Genomic DNA, 22937 nt, shown 5'->3' with positions numbered 1-22937 from the left:
CTTTATATGGATCCTAAAACATCCAACCTTCCCAGATGCTACACTGAATGATCCTCCAGGCAGTTAAGCAAGCCTCTGAAAGTTGATTCTCATCATTGTGAGGGCTTCTGCTTATGTTGCTGAAGGTTGTCTTAAGGGTTTACTGGGCTTAATTATCAATGAGGGTGTGTGTGTGTGTGTGTGTGTGTGTGTGTGTGTGTGTGTGTGTGTGTGCCTCTGTGTGTGTGTGTGTGTGTGTGTGTGTGTGTGTGTGTGTGTGTGTGTGTGTGTGTGTGTGTGTGTTTACAGGAAAGGGTAAACTGTAACCAAACTCCAGGAGCAATCAGATTCCTGCCTTTGTCTCTAAGCATCCACTCATTTGCTACACTCTTGCTTTCAAACATGACAAAAGAAAAAAAAGCCACATAATTTTAGGAATAAATCTAATCTCCTTTGATGCCTAAAAGCCCAAGCATGAAAAATATTTGGGTGTCATTTGTTATGTACCAGAAATGGCTTGCTGGAACCATTTCATAGATTGGCCTGTAGAAGCTGGACCGCACACTGTGCTTTGAAACCCTAAATTAACTCATCTCTGGCTACAATCATAAACTACAAAACATTTACTTAAAAGCCAGCAAGATGTCTCATGTGATAAAGGCACTTTCACCAAGCCTGGGTTCATTTCCCTGGGACCCACATGTTAGAAGGAGAGAACCAATGCAAGTTGTCCTCTGGCACTTACATACCCCAATCCCACACACAGTGAACAAACAAATACAGTAAAAAATGAAAAGACATTTAAAACCATCTATTTTCTACACTTAGAAATACAAATGGAGAAAGTAATTCAATCATTAATAATTTTTTTCTAGTCAGAAGTAGCCCAGGATAGCCTCAAATTCACAATATAGCTAAGAATATCTTTAAACTTCTGATTGTTCAGTTTCACATCTGTCTGGATTGTTAAGATTAAAATCATAAGCAACTACCCCTAGATTTTCTTTGGTGTTAAAGATCAAACTTGAGATTTCGTGCACAGTGAGTAAGCTCTCTAGCATCTAAGCTGCAACTCCAATTGTTGATAACCTTAACTTTTCAATATGAATATATATATATATATATTCATTAACTGCCCAAACAAGATACTTTCCTTAAACTTTAACAATTCATTGGAAAACATGGTAGGCTTTTAGAATAGCCACAGCCAGCACTTTAACACATATCCAACAGGACATTTCCTGAGGCATTTTTTTCTCCATTTGCCGTAAGATTTGTGACTAGCTGTTACTCCCCAGACCCTTCAAACAAAACAAAACAAACATGCTCAAAGTCCACACACTTCCTAGTGAATTCTGTGCATTAGCTTGTTTACAGGTACTTTTTTTTATCATGACTTAATTATTGCAAAAGATCCTACACACGTTATAAGGTGTCTAACAGTCTAGTCAAATTCTCAAATAGTCTGCATGTGTAAATAGCCCCTATGACTAGTTAATCTTGGAGAGGGAGAGTAGAGAGAGGACATATGTAAGGGAATTTTTAATGTTCCGGCCTTTAATAACAAGCACAAAAACTTCACCTCTTTTGCCTCCATAAAGTTAAGTTAATTTATCTTTGGCATCATAAAAATTTATTAGTCTACATTTGGAGTGGGGTAAGGGTAACAAGGCAGTTACAAGGGAGGCAGAAAGGAAGGTCAATAAGGACGACATGCTTCGAGTTTCATGATTTGATGCAGAATCTTGAAATGAGAAAATGTCAAAGCTTCATAAACTGGACACAGGAAACTGGTCAGGCAGAGGTGGTGGGGAGTACATGAAAGGGTGGGACCTGCCAAAACAAATACTTGTCTTTTTTTCTCTTATCTGGCTTCCCTAAGAGTCTGCTGTCATTTGGAATATAATGTTTGAGAGCCTTACATTCCCCTAGCTTACCATTCAATGTAGAGATAAAGGAGAGGGGCAGCTGGTACATTAAATTCCACAAATAAGAAGCCAGGTCAGTGCAAATCTGCAAACAGCCAAAAAGCTGCCACAAGCCTTAAGGTAAACTTAACTAATCTCATGACCCGGAGATCATGAAAAGCTGGCGACCAGTGGACGCCGAGGTGTTCATCCTCTCCAGAGTCCAAAGTGATCATTTTCTGACAACCATCTTGTGGAGGTTTTGTTCCTCTGTGTTTGGGGTTTTGTCTAAGGTTTGGGAGCTTTCTTCTCTATTGTGAGACTGTTTATAGAGGCGTGAAGTCTGAGGAGGGCCACTGGCTTCTTGAATTTCAGGAACTACAGAACACAGCAGCCTCCGAGGGCCAGGTGGTTGTCCTGGAATGCCGAGTCAGAGGAGCACCCCCAATGCAGGTCCAGTGGTTCCGGCAAGGGAGTGAGATCCAAGACTCTCCAGACTTCAGAATTCTTCAGAAAAGTAAGAAGAGGTGTCCATTCTCCCAAATTTCACTTTGATTGTCACTGGTTTCACAAGAACTCAACTTAGAGGAGCTGTTTTGTATTTTTGAAGTGGGATGAGACTAGCCAGTTATAATTTTGCAGAGAGGAGGTTAATCTGTGTGACTAACCCTCCCCAACACACACACAACACCTTGTAATGTGGGATCAAAGGGACCTCTGTAATTGTTCCACTGCTGATGAAAACACCAATGTGAATGTTGATTTTCTAGCGTCAGCCTTCCATATCGACTTCATTCTGCAACTACTGTTGGTCACACAGTGTTGAGCACATGGTGTTCTGCTGTTTGTCAACTGGAGTGCCTAAAAGAAATGCCTATTCCTCTAAAACAATGCCTTCAAACTGTCCCTTCATTGTTAGATGGGATGACACTGCCTGCAGTAAAGAGGCCCAGAGTAGATGCTCTTTTTTGCACAAGATGTTTGTAGAGTTGGCAGTCAATGCTGGAACTTGCCCTTCCACAACCCCTTCCAAAATGCTACTTGTGAATACACAAAAGAATTGGTCTCATTTTTATTGGGGGGGGGGGAATGACAGCAGCCGCTTTGAAGTGGAAGGCATCTGTAGATCTTTTCTTTAGAACAAAAATTCCCACATGCTCGAATAATTGGACGAATCATTTTAAGAGGCTCACAAGTCGGAAGCCTGTCTGGAACTACATTGTCTTACACTTCCCAGTGCACAGTGTTTCTGTATTATGGAAATGTAAACCGAGTGGCTGCCGCCTCCACTCTGTCCTGTGTAGAGGTGGCCCTCACCGTTTCCGCACACATGGGCTAGCCAAAGCAATGGGAGCAAAGCAAAACAAAGCAGTAGGTTAATTATCCCCAGACCCTGTTCTAATACTTGTCCCATTTTTTTTTCTTTTCTCATGCTAACAGAACCTAGATCAACAGCTGAACCCGGTAAGCATTTTCTCCTGTTGGGGGTAAGGTAATTTTGAAGTTTCAGTAGGTCTTTGTTTCTATTTTAAAGCCACACACCACACAGAATGATGTGTTTGCAATTCCTTAGAAACATGAAACCGTCTTCAAAACAATGTCTTCTTTATCATGGGGTCTGTGCACTGCAATCCTCATCATCTTTATTAGTAAAACATGCTGCTCAGACAAGAAAGTTGGGCTTGGTGATGTAAGGCTTCTTGAAATATAGTGTTTTATACCCAAAAGTCTAACTTGACTCATGGCCCAAAAGGAAACCTTTCTAAAATTCCAGTAGAAAACAGAAATTTGTTGTAGAATTTGCTGACCAAAACCCCAACTTCAAGAAGTCCACAGTTTAGAAAGTGCCTGTGAGCCCAAAGACAAGACAGTGTGAGACCTCAGGCATCTCTCATCTGTGTGCTAAAGCTGTAAACTTTTACTGTTCTACAAGCTTCAGGAAAGTCACCATGCCCTGGGATCTCTTTCATTGCCAGGTCATCTGACCTCACCCAAGTGCTCTGTGATCCAGGAGTGTGGGGGCCAACTGTTCCTCTGCCTTTGACTTCTTGTATATATATATGACTCCCCGTGAACCCAAAATTTGCATGTTCAGGTATTTCATAGTACACACTCACCCACCACCTCAAGATCGTATTTCTTTGTATTTTCCCATCATAAAAAACACACTCCCACTATTTTTTCACAGAGGTTAGAAAAACATGACATTTTCCTGTTTCTGCTGTTTATGCTTCTGCTGCAGTGACAAGCAGATCCTGCCCAGTGTGCCTTGGGAGCCATGGCCCTGCCCTGACACTTGCCTGGGAATTTGAAAGTCCTTGTTAGCGTTAGCAGGTCATAGTACTGTGCTCTGCCTCTGAGCCTGTCACATCTGAGTATCAGGTCGTTAAAAGTAGAATGCTCTCTTATTAGGACTCAGAGTTAAAAGATACTTCTTAACATCCTTCGGGAGTGACTGGAATTGATAGAGTGGATTTGAGTTACAACTAGAGCATGCCGCCCCATTCATTGTCAGAGTCATCACATCAAAAATGGCAGTGACTTTCCAGGCTGTGGAGACAGACCACTTCATGTTTTGTTTGTGATGTGTCTTTGCATAAAATTGATTAATGCTATGGGACATCCGAGGATAACTCCTTCGTGTGAGTTCATATGGAAATAACATAGGTGGTAGGGGTGAGCTTTTTGCATTTACTGTTTCTAATAGTAGAAGGTCAACAGTTGACAGGTGAGTAGGCACATTGCCGTAAAGGACAAACTGAATATTTCCCTTGGTCACTATGTATAATATAGACAAGTTATCTTTTCCAGTGGTTAAATTAGTACAAGAAATAGTAAAATCTTAAGCCCAAAATTTTAAAGTTGGGATGGGTTTAAGCTTATTTTGGTATTGCACTTTGTATGTGGGACACTATATGCAACTTTCTTCATTGTCTTCATCTACCAAGATTGATGACAATTCGTCAAATGTCTTCTATAACTGAGGCCAAAAAAGCGTGTGTTAGCTACCATCTTAATTTTCAAATTATTGGTTTGCAATTGGGTGGTTTAGTTTTGAGTGCGTGTGTGTATTTGAGCCTTGGAAACCTTCAGAGTAGAGCTATGAGATGCAGTGCCTGCTGTGATAAATGTGTAGACCTGACACCCAATCCCATGAATCTGTACAAAAAGAAAAGGCCAGGCATGGTGACTGTAACTCCAATGATGAACAGAGCAGAGAAACATGGTTTCCTGACCCTCATTGGTCATCTAGCCTAGCCAAATCTGTGAGATTTACATTCAGCGAGAGAGCCTGTTTCACAAAGTAAAAATAGACAGAGAGAGGGCTCAAAGACCCTGGTTTGGCTCCTAGCAATCACAAGGCGGCTCATGACCATTGGTAACTTCCATCCCAGGGGTTAGGATGCCCTCTTCTGGCCTCTGCAGGCATTCCACTCACATGGTGCACTGACACAGAAGCAAAACACTAATGCATACAAAATTAACATAAACAAATTTATTTTAAATAAATAGAGTGGAGAGCGATCAAGGAAAGACACCCAATGCAAGCTTCTGTTTTCCACAGACATGCACACACAAGGGCACACGCCTATACTAACAAGCTCATAGATGCATACACAACACATGTACACACACCCCAAAAAGGAAAAGAAAGCATTCAGAATGTACTGAAGACAAGTAAATTTGGAGGAGGAAGGATCATGAAAACAGCCCTCACCCTGCCTCCATTCTCTCCTTACTCCTATTGTATAGTCCTCGTGTTCCAGTTACAGCTTGTTTTGCTTTTAACAAGCACATGCTTGATCATGAGTTATTTGATAGCATTTGTTCTGGATGCCCCAGATCTGCAGATTACACTTCAATGTCTTTTGGGTGAGCACAGAGATGACATGGCTGAAAATTCAGGACATGGAAGGCACTCCTCTTCAGCAATACACCCTAGCAATGTATACAAGATTTTCCTTACCATGTTTGCTGAATTCCCTTATATTTCTCTTCCCTTTAGTTATATCTGAAAGTATTTTAAGAGAACAGACCCCCCCATCACAATCATAATAACTGCATCTGATAAAGGCAAATATACCTTGGCAGAGAAATGTTTCAGGAAAATTTGTCACTATAAGAAAACAATGTAGTCAGAAACTATTAAAAGACAACAAACTTCTCCTGGCCTCTGATACTTTTGACATGATCTCACTTACCACAACTACTAGAGCTGTTCGTTTCATTTTTCTAGTGAGACATTAATACGCTCCACTTTGGGAAGTCCACACTTATCATGCAGTGTTATATAAAATCCATGATCATAGTTTTTTAAACAAATAAAAAAATTAACACAGGAGTGACTGTTCATTTGACTGCTTGCGTGAATCAGATGGAATATAAACTAGAACAAACCTATTTTAAAGCATATTTGTATTTAAATGAAGTTGAGTGTGCCTAACAAAACGAGATGTGATTTATTTCCTAATTTCCAAACGTTTCCCTTATGTTGACCTTGAAATTTCCACATGAAGGGATTGTGTGTGTGTGTGTGTGTGTGTGTGTGTGTGTGTGTGTGTGTGTTCAAATTACTACTTCCTTCTCTTACATGATCTGATTGACTGCTAGATCTAACCACTGGTATATTCATCTGCATAGAATGACTGCAGGGTCTGCCTTCTCTGATATCTGAATTTTAACCACTGTTAAGTAGAAACAGGAAAACGCACATGGCTACAGTACATCTGAGGCAAGAGATAAATTTTATAAGACTCAGTCAGTGATGTTTTCCAAATGCTAAAGCATAAATAGCCTTTGAAATTTGGAACAATATTTAAACAGATTTTATTGCTCTCTCTCTTCTCTTCCTCTTTCCTGGTCTCTCATCTGTCTCTCTCTGTTTACATCCTTCCTTCCCTCCCTTCCTCTTTCTCCATCAACTCCCCCAGTCTTCTTATCTATTTTTGCTCTTCACCCTCCTTATTATTGATGGGTCAGATGCTTTAAGGCTCTAAAAATAAAGTGGAAATTCCCTAGTATCTAGATATGGGCCCATTAGGATTAGATATTCAGATAAAGAAGGAACTAGCTGATTCCTTCCCCTGTGCCTTTGTGCAACTGGAGCAGGTTTTTCTTGTCACTACTGTGCTGCGTCTGTCTAATGTGTTTTGCACTCCACTCTCTGTCTAGACAGCAGTCAGCTTCATCACACATCTCTTCAGACTGTTTTGTGAATTAACAGCGAGTCAGCTTACGTAAGATCAACATTGGTTTGTCATATTACCTGCCTGGCCTCCTTTCTTGACATTCTAACTCTACCCTGATTGGATCCTTCAAAGACAAATCTGGTGTAAGAGGATGAAGACTCATTCACTGATGTTAATGCTCCGGCTGTTACTCAGCTGTCTGGAAATAGCCACAAACTGTCTTGAATTGCTTCTATAGCATTGTCTAATGGACTATTGTCATTCAAAATCAAAGCCACAAAAAAAGTGAGTTGGGAAACACACACACAGACACACCCACAGAGAGAGACTCATGTATACACACACACACACACACACTCTCACACACATGGTGTCTCCTATTTTCTTTTAAAAGATCTATTTATATGTATGTGTGTCTATGTAGATGTATGTCACATGTGTGTGAGTACCTCAGGAGTCTGGAAGAGCCCATAGGATACGCTGGAGGTGTATGTAGTTTCAGGCTGTTTGCTGTGAGCTTCCTGATATGGGTGTTAGAGAGTGAGCTCCAGTCCTCTGTAAGAGAAGCATAGGCTCTTAACCACTGAGATATATCTCCAAAACCTTCTTCAAAATTACAAGTTATTATCCCTCTTTTCAGTATGACTGAATACTCAGCAATGTAGCCTCTCCTACATCTTTGTCCATGCATTGACTGTGTGCTTCAGAATGTGAAGGAAATTCCACTAGCTGGAGGCCATAAGGGCTGAGTTGTGAAAGCGCAACTGTATAGATGCTGACTCTGGAGCCAGCCGCTTCTACACACTGAAGATTAAGTTTTGGGTTAAAATAGAAGCTGTGTAGAACAAAAGTAGCCTGAATGGAACCTGGGCTTCCCTCACTATATGACAGGGCACCCAGAGTGCCTCTCCACACTGTCAGGGATGTATCACAGGTTGGAATCTTTTAACACAAACACTTTGGTACATAATGTCTGACAGATAGAATGCATCAACAAGCTAAAATTGCTCATGTTTTTACTAGGTTGCCATCCTTTTTGTTCTGTGGGACAACACATTTTTGTAAAACTGAATTTTTGGTAGGTATTTGGCACTAAAAATAAAACTGTGTCGAAATGAACTTTGTTATATCCAATCTGATTGCAAAGCCATTAATTATATAGTCCCCAGTTAATGCCCATGCCCATTAAAATGCTATTATGGTTATTGAAGAACAGAGGTGTAATTTTTTCTTTTAATGCATGTATGTTTTGCTAACAGTACTTAACTTGTTCTGATGTAAGTGATCAAGTTCTATGGGAATAACTACCTAACTCATGCAGCTATTAGGCTTATTGGTTGGCTTAGATAACTGTAAAAATATGCTAATGTACTTAAGGTTTCAGAGCCCAAGTCAGTTTACTATAGTTTTTGAGAGGAAAGGGGAAGGTTGAAGGTACTTTTGAGTGTGCACTGAAAAGAAAATTTTATAAGCTGAGCAGTGAGATTGCAAGTTCTAGGCCTTCCTGAACCAGATGCTTCAAAAAATTGAGGAGAGAGAGAGAGAGAGAGAGAGAGAGAGAGAGAGAGAGAGAGGGAGGAGGAGGAGAAGGAGGGGTTAGGAAGGGAGGGAGAGAGGGAGGGAGGGAGCCTTAGGAAGGAAAAAAGGAAGGAAGGTAGGAGGGATGGAAGGAAGAGGTTGAAGAAGTGGCTCATTCATCAATAAAGTGCTACAGTGCTGGTCAAGGCTGAAGACCTGAGTTTGGATGCTGAGAACCCACATGGAAAGATAGGCATCATGGTGCACCTGTTAGCCTGATACTAGGAAGGCAGAGAGATGAATCCTTAAAGCTCATTGGCCAGCCAGTAGAACCAAATGGATGTGTTTCAGCTTGAATGAGATACTTCGTGTTTAAAAACTCAAGAATTATTGAGCAAAGATAGCCATTGCCCTAAGGCCCCCAAATACATATGCAGGAGAAGAAGAAGAAAGGGGGAATGGAAGAAGGGAGGGAGGGAGTGAGGAGAAGAAAGGGAGACTTCAACCCCTTCTTGTACTCAGCATCTGGAGTGTTCGCTTGTGGGCTTTGCCTTTCCTGGCAGAGACTAAAGAACTCTTCTCTGGGCAATTTAAGCACTTCAAGAGGAGAAAAAAGTAGACAGTGGTTATGGAGATTTTTCTCGGAAGATACCACCTAAATTACACAACAGGAAAAGGTAAAATTTCTAGTCAGCTCAGAAACACTTCAGAAAAGCTGAAGTAAACGCATCTGGAGAAGCAACTCCCCCAAGAGCAAGTTGGAGATAACAGATTTACAAAGAGAGGAAAATGTAAAATGAAACAAGTGCTTAAAATGTAGTCCTCCAACAGGTGATAAAAATCAGTGACCCAAGAATTAAAATCAAAATGCTGGTTTTTTTTTTTTTTTTAAAGAGGAGAACATTTTGAAATGGCAAAAAAAGAAAAGGAAAAGAAATGGTAGCATAAACAAAAGCTGAGGGAGTGTTCCACAGAGCATACATAGAAGAAATCTAACAGCAGGGTAGAAAAGCAGGAAAGGCAGAGAAGCTCAAAGAGATAATATATAGTTGCTATTCCATTACAAAGGTATTGTTAGATAAGCAATTCTAAACTTCCCCTGCTACTCGGTCAATGAAGCACTTTCTGCACAAGTCTGGATTTGGGCCTTTAGTTCAGGTTTCCCAGCACCCACGTAGCAGCTGGGCTTGGCAATGCCTGTCTATAACCCTGAGGCTGGGCCGTGAAACTAGATGAATCCATGGGGTCTGGGGCCAGCCAATCTAGCCAATCAGAGACCTGTAGATTCAACGACAGCTGCAGTTTCAACAAGTAAGGTGGAAAGCAACTGAAGAAGATGTCTGTTATCCACCCTTGACCCCAACATGCACCAATGCATGCAAAAGAATGTATGCAAACACACACACACACACACACACACACACACACACACACACACACACACACACACTACACATATACTCATTCCCCTAATTTAAAGCCATTCCCTTTTGGATTGAAAATGCACACCAACTGTGCCATACATGGAATAAATTCAGAGCTGCATGTCCCTGGGGACTTCAGAAAATCCAGGATAAGGAGACTACTGAGCAAACAAGTTCCTAGGGAACTCAGAGAGGCTCTGACCTTCTCAGCATCCACATTAGACACAATGGGACCAAGAAGCAAAAGTTACCAATCCAAAATTACCTCAGACTTGGAATTCTACCCAGATCTCCAGGTTTGTGTGAAGATGTAGTAAAAATATTCCCGGACTCACAGAGTCTCGGAAGTGTTTTTCCACAATCTCTGAGGGGGTGTTTCTCACCACAACCAGAGAGCTGAACTAGAAAGAGCAAGAACAGATGTAGAAACCAGGAAGTGGGGATCAAAGGGAACCTCCAGGAGTATACCAGCTGTGCACCAGGGAGGAGGGCAAGTCCCCAGTCACAGATTTCAGGGTGTGAGTCAGGAGAAAACCCTATGGAGGCTATCTGTACACATAGCTCCACTCCCTGGTTCCTTCCCATCTTTTGCCCTGATGACAGAATGGCTGGATGACAGAGCCAGTTTCCCAGTTTTGCTGTCTCATCCACAGACTGACACATGGAGCAAGCTGAAGACAGTGTGGCCCCCACAGAAGTTGTCAATTTTGTCCTAGTCCTGAGATCTGAGGTTTGGCCATGTTGAATATAGGAACATGGCATTTGCTGGGGCCAAGTCCATCAATAGTAACTGTTAGGTATCCAGTTTTGTTCCACACATCAGCCCCACCAGATGAGCCTCACCTTTTCCAAGATTCAAAATGTTGCCTGTTAAGTTCCTCTGTGGGTTTTTCATTTGTTTGTTTTGTTTTGAAACATTCAGGAAAGACGATAATAGTTTATGGCTCAAGATAGTAGCTGAGGGTTTTTTTTTTTTTTTTTAACAGTGACAACATTGCACTTACTGTCCAATTCTTTAAATAATGTGTGTGTGTGTGTGTGTGTGTGTGAGTGTGTGTGTGTGTTTCTGTGTACACACTTGATATTTGTTTTTAAAAGGATATCTACATAGAGCATCAAAGGAATATTATCTCAAGAGAAGGAGGATTAAGTTGGGGAAGATATACAAGCCATTTCTAATGTGCTTGTATTGTTTTATGTCTTCCAGTTGATAAATACACAGATTCATTTCATTGGCAAGCCTTACCCTGCACATTTTAAATGTCCTTCTATGTGGACAGAACTGATTGTCGTTAAAGATCCTTAGAATATATTAACACTCACACTGCTTTTAAACACACTGGATTTCTTCTTCATAGTGTTTAGCCAGAGCCTTTTTTTCAATTAGTTGTGTTTGCCAAACCATGTAGTTTGAAAAGTAAAAGCTGTTAGTGACTCCAGATAAAAAAATTTAAAGGCTACAAAGGGTGTATGAAGCAGTGTCCCGAGAACCACCCAGGGCGTTAAATGACTTTGTGCTTGCTACCTCTTCATTGCATGAGTTTCTGCAAATTTGTGTTTTTGTTTGTGTGCTTATATTTTACCAAGTGTTAAGTACATCCAAGACCTTGAGTGAATTCACGCCTGCCTTCTGCTGTAATTGAATAATTTTTAGGTAATTTTAAAAAGTACTTATTACCAATAAAAATAATTTCTGACTTGGTAATTTATTAGATACCTTCAAATCACAACCTCAGGAAGTCAAATTTGGGGAAATTGGGTTTAAGAGATCTCAAATAAGATTATTAATAACCACAGACTTTTCCATTTGTATTGGAGACAGTTTTTTGGTGCAGACTAGATAGCCTCTAACTCCCTACATTTGACACAATTGATCATTTCCTGACTTCAGTTCTTACCAGTGTTTCTTTTACAGATGCTGTAGGAGTAAGTTGCAATCAGATGAAATTTCCACATTACTACCTGGCATACCTCATTCCCTTGTGGTTTGCTTCATATTTAATTCCCACGTCATGCAAGCCATGATGCTCCTTCACCCCTTAAAGTATGGACTGCTTGTCCCAACTGGGAGACTCTTTCAAAGAGAAGCTAGAAAGCAACCTTGGGTACATGGAGTTGACTGAATAGAAAAGTTGTACAACATCCCGATGTTGTTTGTGACTTGTTCTCAGAGTCATAACTTTTCTAAATATCTAGTGGGTCATAGCCATATGCAGGTCTGTATCTCATTTTATACCACAGTATTTCTGAAAATTCACATAAAATATGTCCTCTTTGATCAGATTGGAATTGCAAAGGAAACTTGTAGGGAAGTTGATCTTTTCAGTTGTGTGTTTAATGAAACAAATATTCTTCCTTTCATCTAAATTTTCTCATGCATTTACTTAAAAAAAAAAAAAACAAGTCTGAGGAGGCTGCCGTGTGTTAATTGCTAGGGACATGAGCCATCAACAAAACAAAAGAAACTAATAAAGCAATACTCAATAAATGATTTTGCTTTAGTTGATAACGGGTCCTCACTGGGGAATTGCCCTCCTAAAATCTCAGTTGGGGAAACTGTACTTTTTAAGGAAGGAGGACAGTGCATGCTGGCATAGTCCTTATGGATAAAAGGAAGGCAGACTCAGAAAGTGCTGCTTATGAGAAAGAGCTGAATGTTCAGGAGGTGCTAAAGCGCTGGCCAGACTGGCACAAGCAGGACCTCAGCTACTACATGCCAGGTCTTGACTTTATATTCCAATCACACAAGGACCAAGAAACCATAAGGTTTTCTTCTTCCTTACCCGTTTGCCTAAGAAGAGGCAACTGTAGACAGGACCTGGTGTTTTCTTTAGGAAGTGTAACTTAGAAAAGCCCAGGGTCTTAAAAGGGGTGGGAGAGAAGAAGCATCACCATGCTTTAGGATTCATCAGTATGCTTGGAGATGGCTGAGGGAGTAAGAGCACTTGCTTCTCAAACGTGAGGGACCTGAGTTTGAGTCAGAAGGATGCACGTAAAAAGCTGGGTGTGGTTGTGTACACACCTATAACCCAAGCGCTGTGCTGGGCAGAGATAAAAGCCATGCTTCAGAATACTAAGTCCAAGTTAGCTCCCGGGTCAGTGAGAAACTCAATGGAACAAAGAGAAAAGCAAGGATAGAGCTGGATACCTGGAGTCCCTTTATGGTCTTTGTGCACATGCATGGGTGCCCTTACACGCACATGCACACACTCAATGCTACTGGAAGTCCATATCTCAGAGGTAACCACTGCCTGAGGATGTTTTCCACAGCTTCAAAAGGATACCTGTTCATCTCTTTTGTAAAAAATTTTCTAATCATTTTACATACCAACCACAGTTCTCCCTCACCCCCCTCATCCCCCTGCCCCTACCTGCACCTCCCCCCACCGCTTCCCCTATCCAATCCTCAGAAAGGTCAAGGCCTCTCAAGAGGAGACAACAAAGCCTCAAGTTGAGGCAGGACCAAGCCCCTACCCCTGCATCAAGGCTAAGCAAGGCACCCCACCATAGGGAATGGGCTCCAAAAAGCCAGTTCATGCACCAGAGATAGATGTGGGTCCTACTGCTAGGGGCTCCACAGTCCAAGCCACACAACCATTACCCACTTGCAGAGGGGCCTAGTTTGGTCCCATGCAGACCCCCTGCTGCCGGCCCAGAGTCCATTAGCTCCCATGAGCTCGGGTCAGCTGTCTCTGTGGGTTTTCCCCATCATAATCTTGACCTCCCTTGCTCATATAATCACTCCTCCCTGTCTTTGTCTGGGCTCTGGGAGCTTCACCCAGTGCTTGGCTGTGAATTTCTGTATCTGCTTCCATCAGTCACTGGATGAAGGTTCTATGATGACAATTAGGGTAGTCACCAATCTGATTGCAGGAGAAGGCCAATGGGCACCCTCTCCACTATTGCTAGGAGTCTTAGCTGAGGTCATCCTTGTGGATTCCTGAGAATTTCCCTAGTACCAGGTTTCTCCCTAATCCCATAATGGCTCTCTCTATCAAGATATCTTTTTCATTGCTCTCCACCATCTGCCTCCTGTCCCTCCCACAACTCAACCATCCTGTTTCCTCATGTTCTCATCCCCCCAGTCCCTCTATCCCTCTACCCCCCCCACTCACAGTTTATCCAGGAGATCTCATCTATTTTCCCTTCCTAGGGCTATCCTTGTAACCTGGCTTCTCTGGGACTGTGGTTTGTAGCCTGTTTATCCTTTGCTTTACATCTAGTATCCTTAGGAGTAAGTTCATACCATGTTTGTATTTCTGTGTCTGGGTTACCTCACCCAGGATGATTTCCTCTAGTTCCATTCATTTGCCTGCAAATTTCTTGATGTCATTGTTTTTTACAGCTGAGTAATACTCCGTTGTGTAAATGCAGCATATTTTCTTTATCTAGTCTTTGGTTGAGGGGCATCTAGGTGGTTTCCAGGTTCTGGTTATTCTGAATAATGCTGCTATGATGCTCATTTCCTCTAATGCCATAATATCCACATTATAATATACTCATGACTGATCCAAAGGATTTGATGTCTTATTGGGGGACATCCAGCTATCTCCTTGTACATTTGAGAACCATTAGTTTATTAGGATATTGAGAAAGCTAATTAAAATTTTAAGCATCAAGAAACTCTGTTTCCAGACTTAAATCTTTCATTGTCCTCCTTTGCACCAGGCTCCCTATGTCATTAATATGGAAAAACAAAACAGAACAACTATAGAGTCTTTGTACTCTAGAACTGGGCAGTGCACCTCATGCCTGGCCAGTAGCCTACCATGAGAATTTGGACTGCAATACTAATTAGTCATATTCTTGAGATCAAACCTGAAGGAATGAGAGTTTTGAACCAGTCTATCTTAGAACACAAATATCCTAGGTTTTATTTACCCTTGTCTGCTTACATTCATAACCATATGTATTCAATTAAAAAATAAAAAACAGGAAAACAAAACAAAAAACTCCCATTGCCTTGTACCTTTCCAGTAGTTTCTCACTTCCAAAATAAATGATCATACTGACGTGGAGGCCCCAGCAGGAATTGTTGCCACACTTTCTGCTTCACCTGGAAAGTCAAGACTGCACAGTATTATTAAAACATATGAGGTGACTTCTGTTAGTTTCTTTCTATTCACTGAACTTTTTAATCAAATAATTGTATCTTTTAAAGTGTCAGTGTCTTTCAAACCCAAATCTCAAGCTCTTCCCTTAATATTTCAAACATCCAGGATTTATGGATATTAAGAATGGGGAATCAGGGTTATGGAGCAGTGTTTATCTATTTCTTCTCACATTTGACAACTTATTTGGGAAGGGGTAAGACCACAATGTGCACTTCAGAGGACACTTGCAGAGTTGTTTTCTCTTTCCTTCATGGATTGAACTCATGTCATCTGGTTTTGCATCAGGCAGCTTTACCCTCTGAGCTATCTTGTCAACCTCAAGAGGCACTGCTTTTAGATTGCTGCTCCAATAGTGGTTCAAAATGAGTCATCAAAGTGGATAGTGACCATTTTTTTTGTTGTTGTTGTTTTTTAGTGCTGGGGATCAGACCCAGGCACTTGTTTGTATTGGGCAAGTATTCTACCAAGGAGTTACATGCCCAGCCTTCTTTTGCAACTGCTGTTTTTTAAAATAAGAGAGCCAGGTAGTATATACCTATAATTCCAGAACTAACAAGGCCTGAGTTACATAGAAAACCCAGATCTAGCCAGGCAGTGGTGGTGCATACCTTTACAGAGGCTGGCAGATCTTTGTGAGTTTGAGATCAGCCTGGTCTACAAGAGCTAGTTCCAGGGCAGGCTCCAAAGCTACACAGAAAAACCCTGTCTTGAAACCCCCCCCAAAAAAAGGAAGGAAGGAAGGAAGGAAGGAAGGAAGGAAGGAAGGCAGGAAGGAAGGAAGGAAGGAAGAAAACCAAGATCTAAAGAAAAAAGAGAAAGGGGACCAATGAGATGGCTCAGTGGGTAAAGGTTCTTGCTGCTCAGACTAGTAACCTGCATTTGGGCTTGAGGCTCCGCAGATGAAAGATGAGAATCAACTTCAAAAAGTTGTCCTCTGATACCCACACATGAGCTGTGGTATGGGTACACACACACACACACACACACACACACACACACACACACACACACACAAATAAATAAATACAATCAGACAAAAAGTAGATAAATGAAAAATAGTAGGGTGTTTGTTTAGTGTTTTCTGTGACATTTATTGTCACTGTGTGTGTGTGTGTCTGGGTGTGTGTGTGTGCTGTTGCTCATACATATACATTATGTGTAATAATATACATGTAATCTATATACACATATACATATATGTGTGTGTGTCTGTGTCTGTATGTACTTCGTGTGTGTGTGTGTGTGTGTGTGTGTGTGTGTGTGTGTGTGTGAGAGAGAGAGAGAGAGACCAGGTTGAACACAAAGCATTTCTACTTCTGTTCATGCTAATAAATGTTTGAAAATCACTTTTTAAGAACTTTTCTCAAGACAAAAATCATCTGGAAAGCATATTTAAAACAACAACAACAACAAAAACCACCTTGGCTCCATGCCCGAGATGCTTAGCCAGGCTCTAGGTGAGCGGAGAGAACTATTAAGTCAGCACATTGAGCCAGGCTGCAGGTGATTCTTATCATGGACAGCTAACTCTGGCAAGCACTGCTGTGAAAAGAGTCAAGATCCAAAAGGGAAGGAACCTCGGCAGCCAGCCTCATAAACGAAACCCCCCCCCAAGAAATGTCACCAGTCTTACCAGGGAGCACAGGCACTCTGGTCTTCGACTTGCACAAATTTAAATAATGACAAAGGATCTGGGGTATCTGTCAACAGCCAAAGGAAGAACACAAAACCAGAGTAGCCAATTCATTTTCCTAGCCTGTAGATTTTCTTCCCCCTTTGTAAGTAGAGTCACCGATTTTAAAAATGCCGAAGTAGCTTCAATGTAAATTACACATCATATCTTCGCACTCTTCATTTATAGTGTTTGCCCATTTATAGTGTTTCCCGTGGTACACCTTGAGGTGGGGACCTTTCCCACAGCAAAGACAGGAAGCTGAGTCTGGATTCATGTCTGCCTATTCCCTCGCAGCTGCCTGCTTGATGAGCTGCGGTATTAACTTGAGCGGTTTGTTTGTTTGTTGTTTCTAATGACACATATTGTTGACATTTGTTGTGAGATTACATATGTGCCCCAAATATAAATTCACAATTTTTAAACATATAGAGAGATCTTAATAAAAAGAAAAAGAATTCAGGAAACATAGTTTTGTCTGTATAGACTAAGTTGGAAGGATTATAGAGCTACTAAGAAAAAAACAAAAAAGGTCTTGTCTTTATGGTTATAGAATAATTATAGAGTATCTAACATCTGGTCAGATTTAAAAGATATTACATAATCAACCTGCATTTTGATTCCTCCAGAAATCTGAGGCAAATATAAACACCAAAATATATTTTCTTCTTTCTCTCTTTTATTTATTAAATTAACTAAAAAAAACTTTAATTCTATCTTATATTTAAGTAAATAGTTACATTTAGCAAACTGGAACTTTCTGGTAAGTTTTCCCACTTGCAATTGACTTGCCTGCCTTTAAAGGGGGTGCAGGTTTGAAAGAAGGGAGGAGAGAGGCTGAGCACACCACATGACCACTGGGCCTCTAGACTTTGAAGTTGGGATCCACCCAGAGATTTTCTAATTGAGTCCTTCCTTTCATGCTACCATATCTAACCCCCCTGAAAGTGACAAATAACTTGAGTCTGGAAACGCTGCATCACTATTTCACACCTGCAGCTGTAGAATATTAAAGTAGCACACTCCTTAGCACCCTCATCAAATAGCTGGGGTGGATTCTGAACATCTAGGCTTTGTGCATGGGAAGAAGTTTCAGGCTTTCTCTCAGAAGTCTTTCCTGATATCTTACAACCTTTTGTTAGTCTGGCCATTGGTTCTTTTAATACATCATCTTCCCTCTTGCTAGAAGCACAGCTCATTTGTTCTTATTCTTCAAAGAAAATGGAGATTACCTGAGCAACATCTTCATTAGATGAATTTCTTTATATTTTGGAGACTCTTGAATGTTTGCCTAACTTGGTATTTAACTAGATAGACAATAGACATTCTCTGCTCTTTTGTCTGCAAATATACCATGTGCCTGATGTTCACAGAGGCCAGAAGGGGGCACTGGATCCCCTGAAAGCAGAGTACAGATTGTGAGCCACTTTATGGGTGCTGGGACTGAAACCTGAAAACCGGAAGAGAAGCAAGTGCTCCTAACTACCGAGCCATTTCTCCAGCCCCTACTCTGCTCTTTTAATCATCTTTCCTGAAGCGAAAGAAAGAAGTACAAAACAAAAAGTATGCTTTCCGAAGTTCTAAGGGCACAGTGTGCCATTATCACACAGCCCCATACAGCAGATCCTTCAGCTCTTCCTCCCTGACATGCTTGTAACTTTATCCATTCTAAATAGCAGCTTTCCATCTCCTGACCATGCCCCCAGCCGCCACTATTCAACTCCCGTAGGAAAAAGAAATTGGCCTGTTTACATACTATATAAATGGAAATTTGTGATGTTTGCCCTGTCACTTTTCTCAACATTTACCCAAACCATGTCAGTTCTGTACTGCTCTGTGCTGGGATTAAAGGCGTGTGCCACCACTGTGGGGCTGGAAATATGTTTGAGACAGACTGGCTCCTCTTCATTGGTGATTTCTCTGACAGTTCCCCTCTGACAGATTGTCTTGGTCATTTTGCTTCCAGAGGAGATCTGCACCCTTGTCATTGATTTAGTTTGTCTTGTATGTGAATGGAGTTTGGCATACCCCGTTTTGACATCAAACTGAATACTTTGCTAAAAGAATAAGTTGTGTGACTTAGTAGCTTGGACATTTAAGCACGTATCAATGTGGTAGCAATGTGTTGGCCTTGAGCTATGCCTATAGCTGACATCTCAACAGCTTGTAATCATAGTGGTCCCCAGGTCTCTGCCCAGGAACAGAGCATTTTGACATAAGGAAACGTGCATTTCCAGCTTTAAGGAAAATGTTCAGCAGTCTGTTAGCAAACTGTCATCAGCATCATCAGAGATCATCGGGAATGGGGAAGGCACGGGGTTCAAGAATAAAGTGCAGGGATGGAGGATTGATTGCTCCAATGATCACAGAGGACCACAGACTTGGTACTGGATAATTTTTTAAAAAAAAAAAAGAGATGTATATTCAATCCTGTAATAGTACCTCAAAACAATGTACTTTGGTAATATCTATAAATGTTTTAAAAGCTGGTGTAATTTTTCTGTAGAGTTAAATACAATAAATTCTTTATGTTTACTTCTGGAGACATTAAGGGGCATTGGATATGGAGAGAACCAGATAATAAAAAGAGATTGCACTTTTCACTTTGTTTTAATTTGTTTATCTTTGTACTTACTGCTTTAAATGTGTGTGTGTGTGTGTGTGTGTGTGTGTGTGTGTGTAAGATTATTTCAATAAACAAAAAGAATTCTTGTGAGATAACACTTTGACCATAGTATTTGAAAGGTATAGTTTTTGTTTGGTTTGGTTTGGTTTTTTGTTTTGTTTTGTTTTTTTGTTTTTGTTTTTGTTTTTTGTTTTTTGTTTTTTGAGACAAAGTTTCTCTGTGTAATAGTCCTGGCTGTCCTGGAAATCTGTTTTGAGACCAGGCTGATCTGAAACTCACAGAGATCTGCCTGCCTCTGCCTCCTAAGTGCTGGGATTAAAGGCGTGTGCCACCACTGTGGGGCTGAAAATATGTTTGAGACAGACTGGCTCCTCTTCATTGGTGATTTCTCTGACAGTTCCCCTCTGACGGATTGTCTTGGTCATTTTGCTTCCAGAGGAGATCTGCACCCTTGTCATTGCTGAGAGTTTTCCTGAAGATGCAGGCATCTTTACCTGCTCAGCCAGAAATGACTACGGATCAGTGACCAGCACTGCACAACTTATTGTCACCTCAGGTATGTGGCAATCAAAAGCAACTGGGGCCTCCTACCAGGTTCTTATGCAGTCCCCCAAGACAGGCAGCAACTGTCCCAGGAGCAAAACTCAGCTCTTAGGAATGTTCATGGCCACTCCAAGAGTTCGCCTAACAATGGGATGTCTCATCTCGAACAAAAGGCTTTAGGGGAGGCATGGAGCTGTGGAGGTGGAGATGACACACACGGTAACTAGCACTTGCTCATGGGGCCAGTTTTTTCAGAATCATGCAATCTTGGTCTCAGAAACAATGGAGCTGGTAATCTTCATGCTAAGCTAGGATTCCTCACCTCAGATTGCCACGTTTAAGTCGGAGGTGTAGTCATGGTCCTCGGGAGTGCAGAGAACCTGCAGAAACCTGTCCAAATGTGTCATTCCATTGACACAATTGAAACATCCGAGAAAGGAATGCCAGCTAGTGAAATGTAGGGAAACCGGGAAGATGTTAGAAATCAAATTTCCTCCCAGTGTATATTAATGTGAGTAAACAACTCTTATATGAAAGATAAAATAGTGCACTACTGAAACAAGCATTCAGAAATACACAGACATCCAAACTCAGAAAAGATAGTCGGGGAAGACAATAAGAAGAAACAGACCTTTACTTTTGTTTGCAAGCTTAGGGGAGTCTTCTACTGAAGAGCTTTATCTCATCTTTCAAGCTCATCTTACAGAGATTTTAGGCTGGTCACTTTGAGCAAACCTAAAACACGCAGTAGGGCACCAGGACGTGGATGGCTATTCAGTGGCCCTGATTTTTAGAAGATCAAGAACTTGGGGGCTAGGTGGCAGCAGAGGCACTACGGAAAGAAGCTCTGTAATTGCCAAGGCTTTTTATGTTCTTTAAGATAAGTAGGGAAACAAAGGTTCACTTTACAGGGACATGGTTGATGTGAATGAACAAGTTGGAAACTGCAGTGCTGTCCCTGAAGTCCCATAGCAGTCATTATCACAGTATTTCAATTTTCAGTTAGCTTGAAGAGTGCCCCATTAAATGATCACCGCAGTCTCCAAACCATAACTGCAAAATGTAGACTCTGTCAGTTTGTGTGATAAAACCTGTATAATGTAATATTTTAATGTAATATTAATTAATATTGTAGTAATGTAATATTGTTCATTACTGTATGCCAAACATATGTACCTCAATAAGTATTGCTTGGTGCATTCCAAAATGTCTGCCAGATTCTTAGCAGTTGAATGACTCAAAAAGGGTATGACCTAAGATACTTTTAATCTATTGAAAGTAACATTTTTCAGTCTGTCTTCTACTAAGTTATAGTTGAGACAGCATATTTCCCCATCTGACAGGGAAATTTTCTTTGCACTCACGAGAATTTCAAGAATTCAGCTTGGACTCAGAACTTCTCTTCCCCAGCTTCAGAAGGGATGGCATCATAAACCCTTCTGAAATTGAATGATGTCAGTGAGAAATGGTTAAGTGTCCAATGGGATGCATGGGCTGGGGGTCAGAAGACAAAGCATTTGGACTGATATTCTTTGCAATATCATGTCCGATGATGCCTTATCTATCGTAAGCTCTAAAGGCAGTTTGTTTTGGTGTTTTGTTTGTTTGTTTGTTTGTTTTGTTTTGTTTTTTGAGACAGGGTTTCTCTGTGGCTTTGGAGGCTGTCCTGGAACTAGCTCTTATAGACCAGGCTGGTCTCGAACTCAGAGATCCACCTGCCTCTGCCTCAAGAGTGCTGGAATTAAAGGCATGTACCAGCACTGCCAGGCTAAGGCAGTTTGTTAATGACTCAGTAGCTGGTTTTCCTACAGGTAAACTCAGTCAGGAAATGAGACAAATAGTCACCAGTCAAAACAAGGCCACAAGGCTGGAAACGCTCTCACTTGTCGTGACAGCAGTATACCACTTCTTCCCTAATGACATGGAGAGATTCTCCCCCTCCGAGTCTATGAGTATGAAAATCATTTGTTGAACAGGTAGCATCTTACTACTTTTTTCCTCTTTTTTCCCCTTCCTTTAGCTAACGCTGAGAACTGCAGCTATGACCCAATGGAAGAACCCAACAGTGATCACAACCAACACTTCCCGCCACCCCCTCCAATCTTGGAGACAGGTTCCTATGAGTTTGCATCCCAGAAGCCATCTGAAATCCAGCAGGTGAACAGCCCCAATTTAGGACTTAACATGGCAGCCCTTCAAATGCAATTCAACTCTGCAGAGAGGGAGACTAATGGAGTTCATCCCAGCCATGGAGTCAACGGGCTGATTAATGGCAAAACCTACGGCAATAAATCTCCTCCAACACCAGCTGCCCTGCTCTCGCCCACTAAGGAACCACCACCTCTGCTTGCCAAACCCAAACTGTGAGTATTTCTGCATGCTTTCATACTTTCCATGTTCCTGTGCAATTTCCTCTCTGCTTAGAAAAAAAAAAGCTTTCTTTTGGACTGGACTTTGTGGCATACCACCCCTTCTGCAGGCAAGCTGTCCTTGACTGAGGTGACCTGGCTGCTGAGTCAGGTCCTTCAAAACTACAAAGGATATTTAAAATAAAGGAGGTAAATACGGAGCATGGTTAAATCTCCTCTTTGCTAGAAGCTGTAACTGGTCACTTGTCACTTGGAAGAGTACCCCCGGCAACTCAGCCTCCTTGCCTTTGGAAGTCCATGGACTACATATTTCCACCATTCACATTTGACTTCTATTATTTTCTCAGGATGATAAATCTTCCATGCGTTGTTTCCATTGGCACCATGTGGAAAAGCATTGTCATGAATAGAGCCATTACAGTGTGTGTGTGTGTGTGTGTGTGTGTGTGTGTGTGTGAGAGAGAGAGAGAGAGAGAGAGAGAGAGAGAGAGAGGCAGAGAGAGAGAGAGAGAGAGAGAGAGAGAGAGAGAGAGAGAGAACTCAAAAAGGTTCTCTATCACAGCAGAATGGTACTTAATTGGTCCCTGACACAGATA

At 41.4% G+C, this 22937-nt stretch overlaps 1 protein-coding gene across 1 annotated transcript in view; it reads left to right on the top strand.

The window, feature by feature from the left end:
- LOC118239332 (palladin-like) overlaps positions 1 to 22339 on the top strand; it is a 246941-nt gene extending 224602 nt beyond the window's left edge. Inside the window, exons 7-10 of the mRNA XM_035451444.1 lie at positions 2262 to 2403; positions 3327 to 3350; positions 19866 to 19985; positions 21993 to 22339. Of these exons, the coding sequence (XP_035307335.1) occupies positions 2262 to 2403; positions 3327 to 3350; positions 19866 to 19985; positions 21993 to 22339 (633 nt within the window). The remainder of the gene's footprint in view (positions 1 to 2261; positions 2404 to 3326; positions 3351 to 19865; positions 19986 to 21992) is intronic.
- The last annotated feature ends 598 nt before the right edge of the window (positions 22340 to 22937 follow it).

This window comes from Cricetulus griseus (genome assembly GCF_003668045.3).
Source record: "Cricetulus griseus strain 17A/GY chromosome 1 unlocalized genomic scaffold, alternate assembly CriGri-PICRH-1.0 chr1_0, whole genome shotgun sequence".
Lineage (NCBI taxonomy): Eukaryota > Metazoa > Chordata > Mammalia > Rodentia > Cricetidae > Cricetulus > Cricetulus griseus.
Note: the sequence above shows the minus strand (reverse complement) of the source record. Positions and strands in the feature narration are given on the sequence as shown.